At 45.5% G+C, this 21726-nt stretch overlaps 1 protein-coding gene across 8 annotated transcripts in view; it reads left to right on the top strand.

Moving 5' to 3' along the window:
• The window catches only part of ACAP2 (ArfGAP with coiled-coil, ankyrin repeat and PH domains 2), a 115584-nt gene that overhangs the window by 36513 nt on the left and 57345 nt on the right, over positions 1–21726 (top strand). For all 8 annotated transcript variants that reach the window (XR_006355474.1, XR_006355475.1, XM_043990947.1 and 5 more), the window contains exons 2-5: positions 6326–6383; positions 9858–9977; positions 11206–11259; positions 21621–21679. Coding sequence is in view for 6 of the 8 variants with exons in the window: in XM_043990947.1 (XP_043846882.1) it covers positions 6326–6383; positions 9858–9977; positions 11206–11259; positions 21621–21679 (291 nt within the window). In the remaining 2 variants the exon portion in view is untranslated. The remainder of the gene's footprint in view (positions 1–6325; positions 6384–9857; positions 9978–11205; positions 11260–21620; positions 21680–21726) is intronic.

Consider the following 21726-nt stretch of genomic DNA (forward strand, 5'->3'; position numbering starts at 1 on the left):
CACTTACTGGCTGTGTGACCCTGGGCAAGTCACTTAACCTCAGTTGCCTCACTAAAAAAAAAAAAATCAATCAAACAAACAAAAAAACCTTCTGTGGCAAGTCACCTAACTGAGTGACTTACTTCACTCTCCGATCCTAAATTTCCTCATCTTTAAGATGTGGTTCACAAAACCTCTAGAGTTGATCTCCTAGGATTTTGAAGGTCAGGCAAGTGATAGACTAGAGAGGCAGCCTGTTCTCAGCCTTGAGCCTTGAATTCCACTGGTGATGCTTCTCAAGTCTGGGCCCAGGGGCAGACAAGGAAGAAAAGATCTTTGTCCCCTTCCTTGACCTCCAGATTGGACTTCCAGTGTACAATGTGGTAGCTTATTATGAACGTCACTTTGGCTTTTTTTAGAATCTGACTCTTCCTTTGGACTGGCCCGGTGCTTTTCTTGGTATGGAAGGAAGCTCCTTCTAATGAAGTTGGGTGCCTGTTCTGCCACTTTCGTATCATTAAGCAGCAGGCTCAGTGGCTGGTGGAGAAGGCCTGAGCCCCAGGCCTTTCCGAGGCAGTGAGGCTGACTCTGCTCCCCCTGCCTGCCTTTCTTTGGTTAAATTTAGCCTGTGACTCCTACTCAGACCTTATTATTGGGTCCTTTCACTGGCTTTCTGGACAGTAATATATTGAGTTGTTTTTTTTTTTTAAATCATTCGAGAAAGTGGAGTTGAGGAAGTGATGAGTTAGAAAATTAGTTTTCAGGGTATATTCCCACACTGAAGGCTGTGTAGGTCCTCATCCCAACGTGGTCCCTAACCTGTGTGTGCCCACGTGTCCTGTGGGACCGCTGCTTCTTAGCTCCTGGCAGGCCTATACCTTGCGCAGGGAGGCCTACCCCCTTCTCTTGACCTTGCTCATGTACCAGTGGTCCACAGAATCTGGCCGTGCCCCATTGCTGATTGTTGATGTCAGACAGACTTTGCCTCACTTTTCCCGGACAAACTTCAGCCCACATATACCACCCCCCAAACTTTACTGTGGGCACTTTGGGTGATGATTCTTTTCTTTTTCTTTTGTCTTGAGACTAGTATTCCACAGCTTGTGACTGAACATCACAGAAGAATATTGTAGGGGGCCACTGAGCAAGATCTGGCCAAGGGAGAGGTGTTTAGTGACAGAGACCTGGGAGTTGGGAGAATCCTGTTTTAGGAAAATCACATTCAGATGTTATTTCCTGTCCCTTGGCACATGCTGGAGGGGACTCAAAAGCTCTTCTGGCCCACATCCCCCCCCCCCCCTTTTTTTTTTACAGCCTATAGCTTGCACAACTGGTTCGTGGTTATTTTATTTCTCTGACTTTTTTTTTTTTAAAGGGGACAGGCCCCTTGGTTCCTTAAAGACTTTTGAGAATAAAGGGGGGTGGGGGGCACTCTTAAAAGAGAGGCCTCCAGTCCTTTTGTCCTTTAATCCATTGTTAAGTTTTGTATAACCAGTTGGCTTTACCGTTGGCATTCTGATGGTGTGTTAGTGGGTGCTAAAGGCTTTCCCTGTTGTCTCTTGGCCTTATTTCAGTACGAGCACTGGGTTACTTGGGGGTTACTGCTAAAAGACCCCCTCTCAGATGGCTCCGTGCCATTGGCCACAGAAGAGCACTTTGGGAAGGCCCACAGGGGGCTCCTGTGCAGAGGAGCCAGCTGTTGAGCCTGCCTGGGATGTTTTTAGTGCCAGAAATGCTGCTGTTTTCCCCTTGCAGTAGGAAAGTGGGCTGACTTCTTTGGCTGTGTAAATGTGTGGCATGTGGCAGTATTTCTTCTCAGCTTCCTTTCGCTCTCTTTGATCCCCGATGTTTCCTTATCTTTTTAAGATAAGGGAATGAAGGATGCAGCATGTGACTGAGGAAGGACTAGAATTTCTGCCAGGCTTCCTGAGGCCAGCTCTCTGTGCCCTCAGATTTAGTTGGTTCGGTGGTGGTTTATTTGGTCCCCCAAATTGGCTGAATAAATGAGGGGGTGATCGCCTTCTAAAAAGGGTTCTCATGTGTGACAGGATTGACATGTAGGAAACTGTCTTAGACATAGAGTTTCAGGATTAAGTCTGATCTCGAAAGCACAGGATATCTTGTGTTTGGGAAATGTACTTGTGTGATCAGTTTTCGAGTAAAACATTCTAGATGGCGCAGTCACCTACAGTGCTCCTTCCCCTCCAACGCTGTGTCCAAAGTAGCCAGTCTTCGGAGCGGCAGGGCAGCGGATCTGTGGTTTTCGGCATCTCCGGATCCTTGGTGAACTTGTTCCTGAGCTGCCACTGCCTCTGCTCAGTGGACACTCACTCGTGGCCCTCCCCACCCACACCGAAATGAATGGAGAAAAGTGCGGGTCTTCCTAGCCGACTTCCTCTCGCAGACCCTTTTCCTCACGCGTGTGATGTAAGCACTGGCCGAGCAAATACCTTTTGCTGATTGGCTTTATGATGACTTTCCTCCCCTGCTCCTGACTCGCCACTGCCCTCTCCTCGTTCTCCAGGCTCCGTTTTGCCATCCCCTTCATCTCACCTCCCATCTGCTTGTTTGCCAGAATTTTTGGTCCCCCATAACATCCTTTACATGCACACAAGCAACACCTTAGGGGGCACATCCCTCCTGTGGGGCTATGACCATAACCTCCGTGGCTCCCGTCTGTCCTTTCTGTAGCTGCCAGAATCCTGTTCCTTCCGGTTCAGTGGACTGCTCCTCGTACGCCTTGGACTCGAGGCCCCTCTCTGCTTGCTCTCCTCTCTCCAGGGGCTAGAGCCTTCTTAATTGTGACCCCAGGTCTCCAGATGAGCCCCAGGATGGCAGGGCTGGCACCTCCCGTTCCTGAAAGTTCTCCATTCACTTCTGTGGGTGCCACCCCCTCTGCTGACTCACTCACACAAAGGCCCGGATCTTCTTCAGACAAAACTGCCATTGAGCCAAGCCAAGGGTGAGACTCGAGTTTAACCTTCTCAGTGTTCCTTGCACATGATGCGCCATCTCTCCTCTCCACGCAGTGCCTAGATTAGAAGATCGATGGATGGATTGGCTGGCGCCATGCCCAGACCGCCCTCCCTTCTTGACTCCTTCTACCTCTTAGAATTCCTGGCTTCTGTCAGGACTCACCTCAGGAGCTGCCTTCAGCAGGAGGGCTCCCCTAGTGACTGCAGTAGCTGGAGCTTCCTCACTTGCTGGGATGGCGGGCAGAGTGGCAGCCTCGGGGTCAGGAAGATCTGCCTGCCCTTACTAGCTCTGGGCCTGTGGGCAGGCTGGACACCTCAGCCTCAATTTCCTCATCTGTAGAAAGAGGACGATAGTAGCACCTGCCTCACAGGTTGTTGTGAAGAGCCAATGGGGTGACAGTTGTATCATGGTGCAGATCTCCAGGTGTTACAGAACGCCAGCTCCGGTGATTGGCTTATAATGCGTCATTCCTGCCCTTGGAGTGGGGGCTCCCTGAAGGGAGGGCTGGCTTTGCCTGCCTTTGTGCCCTCAGCACTGAGCGCGGTGCTGGGGCTTGATTAATGCTTGGCGTGAGTGACTGATTCTCAGCTTGGTGGCGCCTGTAAAATGGGCAGCCAGGCCACGGGCACCATTTTCCTAGTCAGTGATAAGAATGTTAAAGATGAAGCTCGAGGAGGGCAGCCAGGGGGTGCAGTGGATAGAGCACCGGCCCTGGAGTCAGGAGGACCTGAGTTCCAATCCGGCCTCTGACACTTGACACTTACTGGCTGTGTGACCCTGGGCAAGTCACTTTACCCTCATTGCCCCGCAAAAAAACACAAAACAAAACCGTGAAGCCCAAGGCTCACACTCATCCTTGGGACCTTCTCCCAAGTGGATGTGGAGCCACCAGAGGCTAAGTTCCCTTCTGTGAACTCACTTGCTGCTCTTGGCTAGCTCCCAGCCCTCTATCTCTTTCCCAAGAGTTGTCTAAGGGACTTTAGCCTCGGAAGCTCCCCAGGCTGGCAGTGACAGCGTCCTGAGTGCTGACTGGGTAAGCTGCTCCCTAATTATGCCTTCTCAGAGTCTACGCAGCATCCGTCAAGTGCGTTTGCTTAAGAGTTTGCACCTAGAATCTGAGCCCACATTTCCCTTTTTGACTGGTCACTCTGTGTTCTCTGAAGAATCATGGATGACTTAGCCTTTCTCAGCAATACAGTGACCCAGGACAGTCCCAAGGGCCTAATGAGGAAGCAGAGAAAGAGCTGATATTGATGGCACAGACTGAAGCAGGCCACTTTTCACTTTCTTTCCTTTTTTTCTTTTATTCCAGGCTTCTTATACAAAATGACTGATAAATATGGTCATATTTACGCAATTGCACATGTATAACCTATATCTGATTGCTTACCAGGGAGGGGAGGGAAGGAAGGAGGAAGAGAATTTGGGCCTCAGAACTTCAGATAAAAATATTTACTAAATGTCTATTTAGCCCTCCGCCCCCCCTTTCCTGTCCCATAGTGCCTCGTGTCTCCCACGGCTTTTTGAAGTAGCACTGACAGGGAGGGTTCAGGAGCTGGGGATTTAGCTGCTGTGGGCCAGATTGCTATGATGTATGCCCAGTAGAACTTAGGTCTTTTCTCCGTCCATCTTCTGAAGGCTTTCAAACCTAAGGGGCTGCTTGGATGCTTGTGTCCGGGCAGCCTCTCTCTAATGACCCAAATGCTTCTCCTTCATGCTGCACTGATTATCATCCATTGTGCTTCTCCTGCTCTGGCTCCCGTATGTCCTCACAGGAGTATCCCTTCAGACTATCTACGGTCCCCATCCTCCTCCTCTTTTCCCTGTCCTGTTTCTTTGGAATAAGCCACATTTCTAGAGCCTTGTCTCAGGCCTGCTTTTCATCCTGCCAGCTCTTAATGATAGCCTGTGAGGTCAGATGTACTTCCTCATATGCTGGTCTCCTGTTCATTTTGGTTGACACAGGGTAAAAGATCTAATGAACCTGTGTCACGTTGTCATGAATAAGTAAGGGATTGGAGCCTAAAACCTCCAGCTACGCTGTTCTTTTAGGTCACCGTCCCTGACTAGGGAACTTCTGTTGGTGACGTGGTAGCCACTGACACACGTTAAAGTGAATTTGGGGAATAGAAGAAGCAGCTTGCAAATTACAGATACTTTTTTTTCCCAGGGCAATGAGGATTAAGTGACTTCCCTAGGGTCACACAGCTAGTTAAATGTCAAGTGTATGAGGCTGGATTTGAACTCAGGTCCTCCTGAATCCAAGGCCCTGCTTTATCCACTTGTCACCTAGCTGTCCCCCTATAGATACTTTTCATATGTCTGTTACATCAAAACAAGTGACTAGATAGTAAGAATTGTTTTTCCAATTGGAGATTCTAGTTTTCTAGTAGAAAGTTTGTCATTACTGTCGTCAGTTCCAGGGTCCAGTGTTGGTCTTTATAATATATTAGCTGATATAATACAGTTCTGTCTATTTTGTTCAGAGGTTCGTTATACCATTTCTGCATTAAGGTAGGATTTCCCCCCTCAGCTTCTTCCTCTGCTACTTCCCCTCTCCTTGTCTTCTTTTTCTCTGCCCCTTAACTGAGAGATGGTCGGGAGAGCAGATGACTCAGCTTCTTAATGCCATGGGAGGTCCCCCAAAGAAGGTTGATGCTGCTCTGCTCAGCAGCAGAAAGGGGCCCTTTTCTCTTTTTTGCCAGTGCTGCTTTTGTCATCCCATATTTTAATTGTGGTTTAATTAAGAATTTCTCACATTTTGATTTTTATGCCTACAAATTGACTATTAAATTGACCTGCGTTCGTGGATGGAGTTTTCTCCCAGGTTACTTATGAGATGGGATGGTAGATTTGGTCCAAGCAAAAAGGGAACAGAAATTGAATGTGATAAGGATGCCCCAGGTCAGGGGGCACATCTGAGTGCCTTGTGTTTCAGTGCTTGTGGGTTGCTGCGCTAACACGGGCTCCTCTTCTGAAAGGGATCGGGTCTCACAGAATCACGAACTCCTTTATCAAATTGTCTTATTGACCTCTGTGCATGGCGCAGACTTGAGCTTTCCAGTATCCCAGGGAACTTTGTGGATTTTTTTTTGTTTTTTTGTGGGGCAGTGAGGGTTAAGTGACTTGCCCAGGGTCACACAGCTAGTAAGTGTCAAGTATCTGAGGCTGGATTTGAACTCAGGTCCTCCTGAATCCAGGGCTGGTGCTCTGTCCACTACACCACCTAGCTTTCCCCTCCCAGGGAGCTTTGTAGTCAAGAACTTGCTCTTTAGCCTCCTGGTACCCTGACGGTTGGGAAGGATGCATGAGCAGTGGGGTTTGGGGAGTGAAGGCATCTTAATTAAGTGCTTTATGGTCACCCTTGCAGGGCTGCTTTGGAAGAGGTGGAAGGAGATGTGGCAGAATTGGAACTCAAACTCGATAAGGTAAGTCCAGTCAGACTTCCCTTCACAATCCACAGATGCTGAAAATCTGTAAGAAAGATCGAAGTCACCCTCATGGTCCATTGTTATCACAGACCCACGAGAGAAGATCCACTGGAGGGCAGCCATCATTCTCGGTTGCTTAATAATCTGTTAGGAATGTTTGGGTACGGATTTGGCCATACCCGCTTTCACAGCAACATACAGTCGGAGAGTTTGTTTTCTATCTGTGACTTTTCATTTTCAGTGGTTTTTCCACAGATGGTCTTGCCCATGAATAAATCTCAAGAAGTCAGCTTCTGTGTCCAGGGAAAATTGTTTGCTGACTCCTGGTATCTGTATTTGCTGGTGGCTTCTCTGATCTTGCCTTTGCATTTCCTCTTAATTATTGTGTAGAGAGAACATTTCTGAGGTTAATAACATACCAATAATATGGTTCTTGCCCCAAATGTGTATTAATTAAGTACCAGTAGGAACAAGCATGCTGTGCTGGGCTCTGTGGCCGAATGAAAAGATGAGCTGCGGTGTGGCTTCTGTCCTCCTGGGTTTGTAGTCCAGGAATACCAATAGTACTGTCAGTTTATTACAAGATGTAGGAATGTCACTGCCTGCCCCATCTGCCTCAGCCCCACCAGCCACCTGGCTGCCACAGGGGACCTCGCAAACTCTCTCCCTGTTATACCCTAACTCCCATTTCCTAGTTCCCACCTGGCACTAGATACCCCTCTTGTCTAGATGCTGGCCCACCTGTCCCTATCCCTTCCCCTCCAACCTTTGGGTCTAACACTTCCTTCCCAGCAGTCACTGCTTCCTAAGCTCTGGTAGGCTGTGCTGCTCTGGACCCTGAATACCATCTGACCTATCTTAGTGGGCTCCCCCCAGACTGCTAGATGAGCAGTAAGTGTTCTTATTGTTGCTGTTAATATTCCTTCCATATTCTCTGTGGCTTTTACAGACTGAGGTGATTAATGAGTTTCCGGTGTATCAACCTTGGTCCCTTTAGAAAGCTCCTTTTCTTCCTTGTCACCTTTTCTTTGTGTCTTGGGAACTTGATATTCCTCCCTCCTGGGCTCACTTCTCCCTCTAGTCCAAGGGAGAAGACTTTTCCCTTCTTGGAATCCTTGGAAATCTGCTCTTCCCAGATTATGCCTAGCTTTCTTTCCCTTCTGCCTCTACCCCAGATTGGGAGATGGAGTGGTCATTCCCCTGTATTCCTACCAGTTATTCCTCAGTTACCAGCTCTTCCTTGGTAGTGAGGCTCATGTCCACAACAGCAGTTCCCTCCCATGGTTCCTGTGCCCTGTGGACACTGTTAGTCGCTGCTCTGCTTTGGATGGAGTAGGAGAGGGCTCTACCCCCAGGGCATGCTTCTGCTGTTCCTGGAAGTCCTCATTTCTTTCCTCTTTCTTTCCTATGTTGCCCTTCACATACACGGTTTCCATTGTGCTTCCTTTCCCTCTGGGTTCCTGCATTTCTTTGGGAGAATGTCTTCTCAATACCCCACACTGCTCTGCTCCCTCTTCCCATGCTCTCACTTTGCTCCCTGCCCCACCTTTGGCCAGTCCCTTCCCTCTTTTTTTTTTGGCAGAGCAATGAGGGTTAAGTGACTTGCCCAGGGTCACACAGCTAGTAAGTGTCAAGTGCGTGAGGCCAGATTGGAACTCAGGTCCTCCTGAATCCAGGGCGGGTGCTCTGTCCACTACACCAGTCCCTTCCCTCTTGAAGTTGATATGCCTTTCCGTAGTTCTGTCCCTCAGGGTGCCCACCTTGCCCTGACTCGGTGATACCTGTGAAATCCAGCTGGCCTCCTTTCATCCGCATTTCAGATTCATGTGACTTGTTGCCCATTGCCCATAGAGACACCAGAGGCTTGGGAGTGAAGTGGTTTGTTCCTTTCTGAGACTTTTTGGCACATGAATTTCTGGGTGACATTACTACTGTTCACACCATGTTATTCCATCTTAGTAGGCATATCTAGGCAGTTTTCTCCCTTTCTCCTACTTTTCAGTGCTTCCTTTTCATTGGAAGTGTGGGATATCAGGCAAACATATCCTTTGCTTCTTTCAAAAACTCCCAATTTTCTTTAAAAAACAACCCCAAATTTCACAAAAATCAACATTATATTCATTTAAGGTAAGTTGTATTAGTCATTCCCATTCCCATTTCTTAGCCATAACAAAAGCAATAATATAAATGTTTGTATACCATCTTTTCCCTCCTTGTTTGTTTATGTCTTTGGGTTGAATGTTAAAAATGATATCAGGGCAAGGGAAGGGAATGATGGTGCTGGTGTGCTGGTGCTAGTCAATGTTTCTATAGCACCCACTGTGTGCTAAGAACCTTACAAATATCTCAGTTGATCCTCACAGTAGCTTTTTGAGGTAGGTGCTGTTACTGTCATTTTACAGTTGAGGAAACTGAAGCAAATAGCGGTTAAGTGACTTGTCCAGCACTACCCACCTAATAAGTGTCTGAGGCTGGACTTGAACTCAGGTCTTCCTGACTCCAGGCCCTGCAGCTCTATCCACTCCAGCACCCCAGCTGCTTCTAGTAATGAGTCTAGTTCTAAATTACTTTGCAGAATGACTGGACCAGTTCACAGTCCTACTAACAATGCGTTATGCTAGTGTGCCTTTCTTCCCACAACCCCTCCAACAATTATCCTTCTCCTTTTTTGCCCATCTTTTCGAATTTGGTGGATTTCAGGTGGTGTCGTGAGTACTGCATTAACCCTAATTTCTGCCAGCCTGCTTTCCAATTTTGCCATCAGTCGATCTTAGCCCAGTAGTTGGGGTAGCACATTCACTTCTCTGATTTCCTTTTCTGTTCTGAAGCCCTTGCCTCTAGTCGCTTGCCAATGGTGAAAACTGCCACCGATTCCTCCAGTTTTTAGTTTTTTGTCAGAGACTTCTGGATATATTACTAGGACTTTCCAGATGTCTTTTGGTGGCATCCTTTGTGCCCATATGACTCACAAGGAGTGGAGTAGTAGTCAGTAGTTCTGAGAAGCCTGGGAGCTTTTCTGGCTGGCCAGTTTTGGATCAGCTCTTGAGACGATGCCCATCGGAGCACTTGTTGATCTGTTCTTATTTATTTATTTATTTTTTGGTGAGGCAGTGAGGGTTAAGTGACTTGCCCAGGGTCACACAGCTAGTAAGTGTTAAGTGTCTGAGGTCGGATTTGAACTCAGGTCCTCCTGACTCCAGGGCCGGTACTCTATCCACTGCGCCATCTAGCTGCCCTCGATTTGTTCTTAATAGATATGGTATGGGAGTGGGTTTGAAGGGCCTCTAAGTGGATACTGGGGGCTTAGAACAAGAGTCAAGTTTGGTAAACTGGAACTGTTTCCTTACATTTACTGGTCATTTTGTGTATTTAATGATGAAATCAAGTGAACTTTCATCTGTGTTGCAAATAAACTGTTAAAACTCCCTTATGTAAAGGGTTTGTAAAATGGAGACCTTTTCCTTTTTTCAGCTTGTGAAACTTTGTATTGCGATGATTGACACTGGAAAAGCCTTTTGTGTGGCAAACAAGCAATTTGTGAATGGAATCCGAGACTTGGCCCAATATTCTAGTAAAGATGCGGTAGTGGAGGTGAGTATTCAAATAAAGACAATTAGGGAAGCAAGTGTTTTAAATGCAGCTGGTGCCAGACGTCAAGAAACCAAGGGGTGCGCTCTCCTCCCTGTGCACTTAGGTGCACTGTGCTGGCCCTTTGGGCTTCTAGCCAGAGACCTAGACTTAGAGAACACACAGCCCCAGTGAGCAAGGGCCTTGTCTCGGCTTCTCTTCTCCCCCTCCCTTTTAAACATGAGGAAGTCAAGGCCCGGAGAGGACGTCGTTGTCCAAAGTATTTTCAGAGATGGAATTAGAATCCATGTCTCTAACTCCTTGCTGGTACTCGTGTAATTTTCGGGCTTTCTCCCCTATGGGCACAGGGAAGATAGACATGCCCTGAAGGTGAGATCATTGTACATGACTGTCTATTCCAGCCAGACATGCCTGGTTAAATAACTTAGCCCAAACGGGGGCTGACTCTTACCGTGTCTGTTACCAGCTTCATTTAAGTTCAGCCTCATAGAAACAGAGAGTAGGTGGGGGGCTTTTCTCCCCAGGCTGTGGAAGTCAGACTATCTATGATGGCTCAGTTTAGGCCTCTTGGAATGATGTGTCATCCATAGGAGGGAAGAGCAGAGAACAAGGAGGTGGCCTGCTCAGTTGGGCCAAAGTGCCAGCGTGTTTGGCCTTGGGGAGTTAACAGCCTTCCTCCTGTCTATTCCTGCCTTCACAGCATCGTTGGCTTTACATTTACTCTGTTGTCTGAGGCGTCACATTCTTTTTTTTTTTTTAAGTGAGACAATTGGGGTTAAGTGACTTGCCCAGGGTCACACAGCTAGTAAGTGTCAAGTGTCTGAGGTCAGATTTGAACTCAGGTCCTCCTGAATCCAGGGCCGGTGCTCTATCCACTGCACCACCTAGCTGCCCCCAGGTGTCACATTCTTAATACCTGCTAAGTTGTTGGAGATCTTCTCTTTGATGGTCAGCAGCCCTGTTCACTTGGACAAACCTTTGCTCAGCTGGGCCTCTACTTTAGGTTGTGATGAGCAAAAGGAAATCATATGTGTTAAAAACAAACAAATAAACCAGTCAAGTGCTGAGCCTGGTGCCTGCTGCCTGCTGCCCGGTGCCTGCTGCCTGGTGCCCGCTGCCTGGTGCCTGCTGCCTGGTGCCCGCTGCCTGCTGGCTGCTTGATCCACGCTTATTCTCTTCCTCTTCCCTTTGCTCAATGACTAGAGTTTATTTGGATTTCTCTCTTTTGCAGACAAGCTTGACCAAATTTTCTGAAAGTCTTCAGGAAATGATCAATTTTCACACAGTAAGTGCTGCCAGTAACAAGACCATGAATGACCGTAAGTTCCTTAATGATGCCCAAGTCCTGTGCTTGGGGAGGGAGGGGACAGAGGTGGGATCTCATCGACTATCGACTGGTGACGCCATTCAGCCACTCAGTGCCTGGCTGGGTTGCTCATGAGCCTCTTCAGCTACTTAACTTTTTGAATTTTGGATCTCATGGTATTTCTTTGAAATGGAACGAGTAGGGTGGGGAGGAGGGCAGAAATAACTCCCTTTAACTTGCTGGCTTGGAAGAATTTTTCTTTTGAAAAGGAATGTTGTATAATTTTTGTCTATCAAATCCCTTTTTGTGTTGCTTCATTGTGTCCCAGAAGTAATGCCCACTGTTATCTGTGTGTTAAAGAGAAATGGATACTAATGTAGAAATATGATTAACGTGATTGTACATTTATACCCCACGTCAGACTGCTTTCCGTGTTGGGGAGGAGGGAGGAAGGGAGGGTGGGAGAAGAAAATTTGGAACTAAAAATCCTGTGAAAACAAATGTTGAAAACTATCCTTATAGGTAACTGGAAAATAATGAAATACGTGAAAAAAGAGAGAGAAATTGATTGAACACTTTTAAAACTTGATACTCCAAGCTTTTTAGGATGTAACCTATACATTGGTTAGGGTTTTTCATTTTTTTTATTGCTTAAATATCGAACTACTATGCCTGTCATTTAATTTTTTTGTTTGTTTCTACATTTATTCCTAGTGAGCTCAGAGAGTATAAACAGTTTGTGTTTTTGCAAATGATAAATAGTAATTTTGATTTTTTTTCCTAAAAATTCTGATTTTTAAATTCTTTATTGTCTTAACTCTTTTTAGTCAGATTCACAGGAAATAAATTGCTTGTTAAGATTTATGGGTAGGGGGGTTGGGGGGTGGGGAGGAGGGTGCAATTTCTATCCAGTTCAAGTAGCCAGTTCAGTAGGGGAACATTCCTCCAGGCTGGGTCCTGGGTCCTGGGTCCTGGGTCCTTTTTTCTTCATTCTCTGTACTCTTTCTTGATGTCCTCATTGGCTGCTGTGCAAGGCTGACTGGGCCAGGGACAAATCACAGGTAACCCAGTAACTCCCATTCTAGACTTGGAGTCAGGAAGACTTGAGTTCAAATTTGTCCTCAGACAGTCATGAGTTTTATGACCCTGGGTATATTCTGTGAGCCTCAGTTTCCTTGTCTATAAAATGAAAGTCTTGGAGAGCACTCAATCTACGATCCTCTGGGGGTTTTTTCCTTGTCCTTTTTATGTGGAAATATATTTAATATTTGTCAAGGGCATAATCATTTTTTTCAAACTTTTTAAAGCACTGGACTTAGAGTCAGTCAGTCAGTAAGTACCTACTGTGTGGCAGACACTAGGGGTACAAGGGAAGGTAAAACCAGCCCCTGCCTTTGAGGAACACACAGTGTAATGGGGGAGACAACATGTAGACGAGGTCCGTAGAAGAGATAGAGATGTAGAGAATGGATGGATGGTGATCTCAGAGGGAAAGCACTAGCAATGGGGTGTAGAGGTGGTAGGGGGTAGGGGGACCTGGAAAGGCCTCTTGCTCCTGCAGAAGGTAAAATTTGGGCTGAATCTTAAAGGAAGCCAGAGGGAGAAGTATCCCAGCAAGGGAGGCAGCCAAGAAGAACATGCAGTCAGGAGATGGAGTATCCTATGCAAGCAGCCAGAGAGGCAGGTGCTGCTTGATTGTAAAGTATGTGAACCAGAAGGTTAGGAAGGAAGGGCCAAGAAGGGTCAAATGCCAGCCAGCTTATATTTGATCTTGGAGGTCACGGGGGACCACTGGAGTGTGTTGGGGGGTGGGGATGGGGGTGATAATGACAGCCCACCATGCCCTTTAGGGAAATCAGTTTGGTGCCTGAGTGGAGGACAGCCTGGATTGGGGGAGACTTGTGGCAGTGGGCCATGGCACTAGGACAGGTGATGAGGGCCTGCCCCAAGATGGTGGTGACATGGGGACACAGGAGACGTGAAGGTAGGAATGAGAAGATTTGGCAACAGATTGTACCTGTGGAATGAGTTATGAGTGACCCTGAGGTTGCGAGTCTGGGTGGTTGGGAGGGTATCGTGCCCTCAACAGTAGCAGGGATGGTGGGAAAGATGAAGAGTTCTGTTTGTGATGGGTGACGTCTGCCTACGGAGATATTCGAGGTGGCATTGGAGACGTGAGGCTGGAGCTTGGGCTGAATTGGTGTACCCAGGCATCATCTTTGTAGAGACAATCACTGACCTCATGGGAGCTGCTGAGCCGAACCGAACTGTGGGCATCGTGGAGGGGAAGTGGAGCCCCAGGAGGGAGCCTGGGGGCCATCTGTGTGGGGCCTGGACAAAGAGCCAGCATGAGACACTGAGAAGAGGTGGGGAGGGAGCAGTGCTACGAAAACCTAGCAAGGGGGGGACTTGACTGTGTCAGGCTGCAGAACAGTCAAGAAGGGGGAGGCCTAGATAAAGACTGTGAGATTTGGCAGCTCTGGAGAGTCTTTCAAAACATCCAGGGATGAGGGTGAAAGCACGAAGCCAGAGGAGAGCCAGCAGGCACTGACAGCCAAGAAGCAGAAGAGAGAGAGGAGGAGGGCTAGCTAGGGTGGGAAGGGCAAGTGGGGACTTTTGGAGGCTGTTCCACAGCATGGGTGCGTTTGTGGGGAGCAAGGAAGAAGCCAGAACAGAGAGAGAAATGGAACGAGCAGGGAGACAGTGGGGATGAGAGAGGGGACAGTTGGATGGAGAAGATGGGATCAAAGATACCCCTTGGATTTGCCTTGGCAAAAAGGAAGAGCCACCTATCCAGGAGAGACAGCAGTGGGGGAAGAGGTCTGAATGCCATGAGATGCGAAATTGGGGAGCTGAGGCTCAAGGAAGGATGGAAGGGTGTGGAAGGGCCTCTGTGCTGAGGGGGATAAAAAGCATTGCTTGCCTTGCTGCGGTGAGAGCCCTGAGAAGATGATGGGCCCAGTCAGCCTGGCTTCGTGACTCTCCTCACTGTGGCACCCCAGCCCTCATGAAGACCACGTGCATACATAGATAGAGAGACTGTGTTCTCTGTAATCTTTGTGATGTGTGAGGGCCAAAATTTGATATACTGAGCGTTATTTGGGTGACTTGCCTTAATATTGGGGTCCCGGAAATATGAGGGACCTTTAAGGTTTAACCCTCCCCTCTGAACAGTCCTTTTTAGATATTTCTCCCAGGCCAATAAGAAAGGAGCCTCTAAGCTTTAGTTCACAAAAGGATCAGATTTTATTACTTGGGAATTAATTAAACAACAAAGGTGAAGCTAATAAAAATCAAAGATAAGGAAATAGGAAAATAGAAATACAGAGAAATGCTCTTAACTCTAAACTTAGCCTATTAGGGTTTTTCATAATTAAACTCACCAAACAACTGAACAGACTGGCGAAGAGACAGCAGTCGCCCTAGACAGAGCACGAACACGTGCCACCAGCTCAAGGGCCCAGCAGGAAAAGACTGAGAGCGAGTGCCTCCCTTGTGGGAGCGTTCAATCTCCCCTCCCCCAAAAGGGGACGTCCTTCAAAAAGCTGCCTTTGTAACCTGGGGTGGGCCAGGTGTGGCCCCTCCCAAATGAGTTAGCTAAAAACGGGAATATGAATCTTTACCCCAAATAATTTTTACCACAGATGATTGTACATCTCTGTGCTTATAGACACAGATGCGTGTAGATGGGCATGTGCACTGTACATAATAGATCCTTGTGCCCCTGGGAAGGAGTTGGTTATGCTGGTGCCGTTCTACTGAGTGCTTGGAGCATATGTGAAGGCTTTCTAAATGTTTGTTGGATTGAATTTTACAGAAGAAATAGGGGTACTAGAAGTCGCCGACCCCCTAAGGAATCTGAGCGTGGGTTTCCACTGCTCTTTCTGCTATACCATGGGATTATCTGTAAGGGAAAGTTAGCCAAAGAAACATCCTAGATTAAACAAAGCAAACAAAGGCCCCTTCCCAGAAATCATTCACCTGGCTTTGTGAAGATCCGAAACCCAGAGTAGTGAGCTCGAGGTTCAATTGTACTGTTTCAGACAGGATCAGATTCCGGAAAAATATCTGGTTTGCTAGGTTAATTGTCCAACAGTTGGGGTCCTTGCTTTTGTTTAAAACAGTAGGCTCAGAATCACAGAAATTAGAGTTGGAAGGCTCTCACCACTCTATTCCATCCTTCATTCAGCTGCAAAAGTGATTTTCTTAAAACCTAGGTTTAATTGCCACATTTCTCTCATTTTAAGAAATTCCATTGACTCCATCTTAATTCTGGCATTGAATGTTAAGTGTCCTAGCCTTTAAAACACTTCATAGCCCGGCCCATTCTTCCCTTTCCAGTCTTCCTGCCCTCCGTTGTCTGGCCTGCTGGTGCACCTGCAGTCCCTTGTACTCGAGTGTCCATTTCCTGTTTTTATCCCTTCATACTCCCTGTCTCCTGTGCTTGGAAGCCTCGCCCCCACTCCCCCATTATCTCCTCCTCCTGGCATCTTTGGCTTCCCCAAGACTCGGCTCAAATGCCACTTTCTGTAGGATTTCCCCAGCTGCTAGTATTTACTCTGTATACATCTTGTGTGGGCCCTTTATTGACACGCTGCCTTCTCCATTTGAATGTAAGTTATTTGTGGGCAGGGATTAGTGACACCTCATAGCACTCACTTACTCTTTTGAAGCAGTAACAGTGACCTGAGCAATCTTGTGACCATTTCGGAGTTGGTGGAGTTCAGTAAGTCGCTCTGCTCTTTTCAGTCTTCTTAACCCTTAGAGGACGATTTTGAATCCCTCTGGGTTATTCATAGTCTTATGTTTGAACTTGTGCTCCTAGGTAAGCTATAACAATAGAGTTAGAACCTAGGACAATGGGGCATTTTCAGAGGAGGTTATGTAGTGCTGGGTCTCAAATAGTCTTATTTGGCTGGAACGTAGAGGTTTCTGTGACATCACGAGTGACTTCTTTAGGTTCTGAGCAGCCTTAAGTTCTAAGCTCCTTTGTACATTGATTCAGTTATATCTTTGTCTATTGGCTGAGGTGTCATGATGGATTCTTGGAGAAGGCATGTGGAAGATGCCTGACATAATTTGGTAAGTTCCTCTGGAAGCAGCTGAACTTCTCTTCTCTAGTTGGCCACAGATTTGTAATGTATTTCTTCCATTTGAAAAGAGAAAATGGATTTTATGATCCAAGTGAATCTGCCAGCAAGACAGGTTCGTTTTGACTGTGTTAGTTTGGTTCTTTAGTCTTTTTTTCCTAAGTGCAAAATATTACTAGATACAGAATTAATTTAAAAGTAACCCTGGTATAAATTCAGCATTTTAATGGAAAAGACATGGTGAAGTTTGTCAGGATTTAAGAATGTCGAAGATCCCTTTGTATCCATAAGATGCTGGAATTTGACATTGAATTTTGGTCTTTAAATGAATATGGTCAAGTTGGAAGAACAAAAGCAACAGCCTTTTTTCCCTTCTATTTTAGGGAGTCAGGTGTAGGCCACTTAACTGCCACCTTCTCCTGCTTCTCCAAAAAAAAAAAAAAAGGATGGTAGCAGAAGAAGCCTTTTAAAGTTTGAGGTCAGGCAGATTTTAAAATGAGTCAGTCATTTTAAATCTTCAAAACTGTTTGGTGCTGGTTAAAAAATAGAAAAGTCAACAAGTGGGAAAAAATTAGGTTTGTGAGCCCCAGAAGCCACTAAAATATGGTAGCTTGGTGTTAGATAAACCCAAGAACTCCAAATGCTGGGGTATGGATTCACCATTCAACAAAAATTCCTGGCAAAGTTGGAAAGTTGTCTGGCAGAAATTTTAGAGTTAGACCAGTGCCTCACACCATATGCCATAATAAGATCCAAATGGATAAAAGATAGCATCATAAACAAACTAGAGGAGCAAGGAAGGAGATATTTTTCATAACTGGGATATGGTTGTGTTCTTGACTAAACAAGGCATAGAGAGGATCATTAAAAATAGTTTTCATTGGGGGCAGCTAGGTGGCGCAGTGGATAGAGCACTGGCCCTGGAGTCAGGAGGACCTGAGTTCAAATCCAGCCTCAAACACTTGACACTTACTAGCTGTGTGACCCTGGGCAAGTCACTTAACCCCAGTTGCCTCACTTAAAAAAAATAGTTTTCATTACATAAAATTAAAAGTTTTAGCACAAATAAAATTAGTGCAGTTAGAATAAAAAGAAAAAATAACTAGGGAAAATATTTTGTGGTGTTTGAAATATATTGGGGGTGCCTGTCCCTATTCTGAGTTATTGGGGAACTTAGCTAGGGTTTCTAATATATTGCTACTTTTCAAGTAGAGGCTACTGTACCAGTTTTGACATTAAGCATTTATTAATCATGTTAGTAAAGAGAGAGCACATGGCTCCGAATTAAAGTTCAGAAGCTCTGCATTATCTGGATAGAGAGGAGAGCATGGGGGGACCTGTGGCTACCTCCTCCAGAGTCCCAGCGAAGAGACGGGAAGAGAAGAGAGTGACCCCTCTATCCCCAAGGATTTTTATCCTCTCAGGTAGAGGTGGGTCACTGCACATTGATCTGATCATCCAGGTGAGTTACCTTCCTTTAGGTAGTCAGGAAAGTCAATCTACATTTCTTTTGCGATTCTACTGACTCTGGGATGATTCTGAGAAACCAGCCAGACCCCGATTGGGGGGGTCTCTCGGTCCCCCAAAGCCCCATTATTAATAATTTTCTCACAATTTGCAGCAAATTTCTCTGATAAAAGTCTGTGACCATTAAAAATATGAGAAGCATAGTTTCTGGGGAATTTAATCATTTTATTAATTTGTGGGCAGGATATTAATAAAAGGAGGGCCTTTGGCTGTCTCTCTCAGATCAAAGACGCTTCGCCCTTCAGTTGGGTCTCACTTCATATGCCTTTCCAACTGTAGGAGTCCATTACACTGCCATCAAATCTAATTGTCTGACATGATTGGAGGTGGGTTATATTAAAATGACATCAGAGAAAGAATGTAAGACCCCTACTCAAGCTGAGCAGGGTCTGTCTGTGTATGGTTTAATCTCATCAGTAATGTCCTTGGGCTATCTAGACAACAGGATCTGTCTCCACCCAAGACTCCTTTGTGAGCTTGGAGGAGGGAGAAAAGACTAAGAAAGAAAGGGAGATCTCTGGGTCCCTTAAGATACTGATTATTAATAATTATTTCTCACAATCACAAGGGAAGCTTTTGGGGCACAGTGGGAGGAGTCATGCAAAAAGGGGAGAGTGATAGTGATGCTAAAAAAGGAACAAAAGAAAGAAAACATCGGTGAATCATTGAAAAATAGGCTAAGATGGAAGAGAAAGTCCAGGAAGGGCTGGTAAACAGGGCAGTCTTTGGCTCTGCCATATTAAATTTGAAATACTCCAGAAAGCCAAGATGTCAGTAGCAAGAGACTCAGCTTCACGTGGGTGCCCCTTTGCAGTTCTTTGTTTAAGGAAATGTTACTTTTTGCTGGTCTTTATCAAGTTCACAATAAAAAGAGATTCTTTTTGTAGGTAAAAGCTCTGCAGAAACAAAAAGACATTGTTTGACAGGAGAGGCATTTAAATGATCCAGATTTCTTGGGGCGGTTTGTTAGAAATCTTGTATACAGAATAGGGCTTGAGAGCTAGGGAGGCGTTACAATTTAGGATTTGCTCACCAACCATCACATAAACTCCCAAGCTAGGCTGGAGCCACTGTTGGGACGGAACTACTCAGCTTTCTAGTTTCTAGATTGAATTGACAAGTAAAATATAATTGGAAAACAAAATACCATCCATTCTGTGCTAAACACATTCATCCCTCTTGATTGGTTGAAATAAAAATGTAACCAAAACTATCTTAAAAGCTGATCAATACGTAGAAAAGGGAAAAGGACCCACATGTTCAAAAATATTTAGAGCTGCTCTTTTTGTGGTGGCAAGGAATTGGAAGTTGAGGGGTTGCCCATCAGTTGGGGAATGGCTGAACAAGTTGTGGTATATGAATGTCATGGAATTCTATTGTACTGTAAGAAACGATGAGCAGGAGGAGTTCAGAGAAACCTGGAAGGACTTGCATGAACTGATGCTGAATGAGAGGAGCAGAACCAGAAGAACATTATACACAGTGTCATCAACATTATGTGTTGATCAACTGAGATAGAATGGATTCTTCTCACCAATACAATGGTACAAGGAAGTTCCAGGGGACTCATGATGGAAAAGGCTCTCCAAATCCAGAAGAAAAAAAAAGAACTGTGGAATATGGATGCTGATTGAACCATACTATTTCTTTTATTTTTGGTGCTGTTGTTTTTCTATTTTGAGGTTTTTCCTTATTACTCTGATTCTTCTCTTATAGCATGACTGATGTAGAAATATGCTTAGTGTTGTTATGTATGTGTGTGTGTGTGTGTGTGTGTGTATATGCTATGTATATGTATATATGTGTGTATATATATATATATATATATGTATATATGTATATGTAACCTATATCGGATTGCCTGCTGTCTAGGGGAGGGGGGGAGGGAGGGAGAAAAATTTGAAATTGGAAATCTTATATAAACAAATGCTGAAAACTATCTCTACATGTAACTGGAAAATAATAAAATACTTTATTTTTTAAAAAAGCTGATCGATAAAAATTCGAAATGCTTTTTAAAAAAATTTTATTTTTTCTTAATTACATGTTAGAAACAGTTTTTAACATTTGTTTTTTTAAAAACATTTTTGGGGCAGCTAGCTGGTGCACTGGATAAAGCACTGGCCCTGGATTCAGGAAGACCTGAGTTCAAATCTGGTCTCAGACACTTGACACTTACTAGCTGTGTGACAAGCTGTGTGAGCAAGTCACTTAACCCCCGTTGCCCTGCTTTTTTTTTTTTAATTTGTTTCAAATTCTCTTCCTCCCTTTCCCTCTCCCCAGTCATTAAGAAGACAAGCAATTTAATATAGGTTACATATACAGCCATGCAAAATATTTCCATATGAGTCATGTTATGAAAGAAAACAGACCAAAAGGAAAAAACCCACAAAATATTTAAAAAGTAAAAAAAAAAGTATACTTCAATCTGCATTTCCCTGGAGGTGAATATAATTTTTCATCATAGATCCTTCAGAATTGTCTTAGATCATCATATTGCTGGGAATAACCATGTCATTCACCGTTCATCATTGTATAATATTGCAGCAATATCGTTATTGTACAATATTGTATTATGTTCTCCCAGCTCTGCTCACTTCACTTTATATCAGTTCATGTAAGTCCAGGTTTTTCTGAGAGCATCCTACTCACCATTTCTTGTAACACCATAGGCATTCCATCAAAACCATACACCACCGCCACCAAGAGAGCTGCTATAAATATTTTGTACACATGGGTCCTTTCTCCTTTTTTATGATCTCTTTGAGATACAGACCTAGCAGTGGTATTGCTGAGTCAAAGGGTATGCACAGCCCCATAGCCCTTTGGGCATAGTTCCAGATTGCTCTCCAGAATAGGTGGATCAGTTCACAACTCCACCAGCAGTGTATTAGTGTTCCAATTTCCCCACATCCCCACTTGTAGCTCATGGTCCTGTGGGAGGCTGAGGCTGGTGGACATCTGAGCTGTGATAGGCTGACACAAATTGAGCATCCCTCGTTAGTCTAGCACCATTATGGTGAGCCCCAAGCGGGGGTGCCTAAGGAGGGGTGAGGCACAGTGTGCTCCCGACTGTGAGTGGCTGCTGCACCACTGGTCTCAAAGAAAACCTATCATTCAGCCTCAAGTGTGTTGCCAAGTTTCAAGTAGTATTCTCCAGGGAGGGAGACGTTAGACACAGGAGGCCGTGTGTTGGCAGGTGAAGGGTAGAACAGAGATGCTGGAAAGTCTCTTAGAAGAGATTTAGGAGGCCAGTCCATTCATTTGGTTTCATTTTCATTTCTATGAAAGGAAGAATAATTTTTAAAAAAATCTAATTTTCCATATGTGTTCCCAACCATCTTAAAGCTATATTGACACGTAATTGTCATCTTCTCCCACCTTTGTTTAAGTTTGGGGGTCTTCCAGTCACTAGAGTCTGAGCGCCTGGCAGAGAGCGTGTGCGGGGAGGGAGCGGCGAGGCTGCCCAGCTCGGAGGCCTGCGTTATATTGGGAGGGGCAGATGTCATGTTCTGTGCTGGCTCGGGTGTTTTATTTAGGCAGAAGAGGAAACGGGCAGTTTGTATTGGAAGGTCCTCAAAGAAGGGATTCCGGGTGGGCGGGAGAGAACCTCGCACTTGGCCTGCTCTCTGGTCATGTCCTTCTTTGCTGCTCACCCTCCCAGAGACTCTTCTCCAGGTGTCCATTGACTTCAGTCTTTCCTGTTCTTCTTTTGTCCTCTAGATCCTGTTTGACCAGACGCAGAGATCCATTAAGGCACAACTTCAGACCTTTGTGAAAGAGTAAGTCAGTCCTTGGTTCCATTGTGGAGGGAGGGAAGGTGCAGAAT

The sequence above is a fragment of the Dromiciops gliroides genome, chromosome 3, assembly GCF_019393635.1.
Source record: "Dromiciops gliroides isolate mDroGli1 chromosome 3, mDroGli1.pri, whole genome shotgun sequence".
Classification (NCBI taxonomy): domain Eukaryota; kingdom Metazoa; phylum Chordata; class Mammalia; order Microbiotheria; family Microbiotheriidae; genus Dromiciops; species Dromiciops gliroides.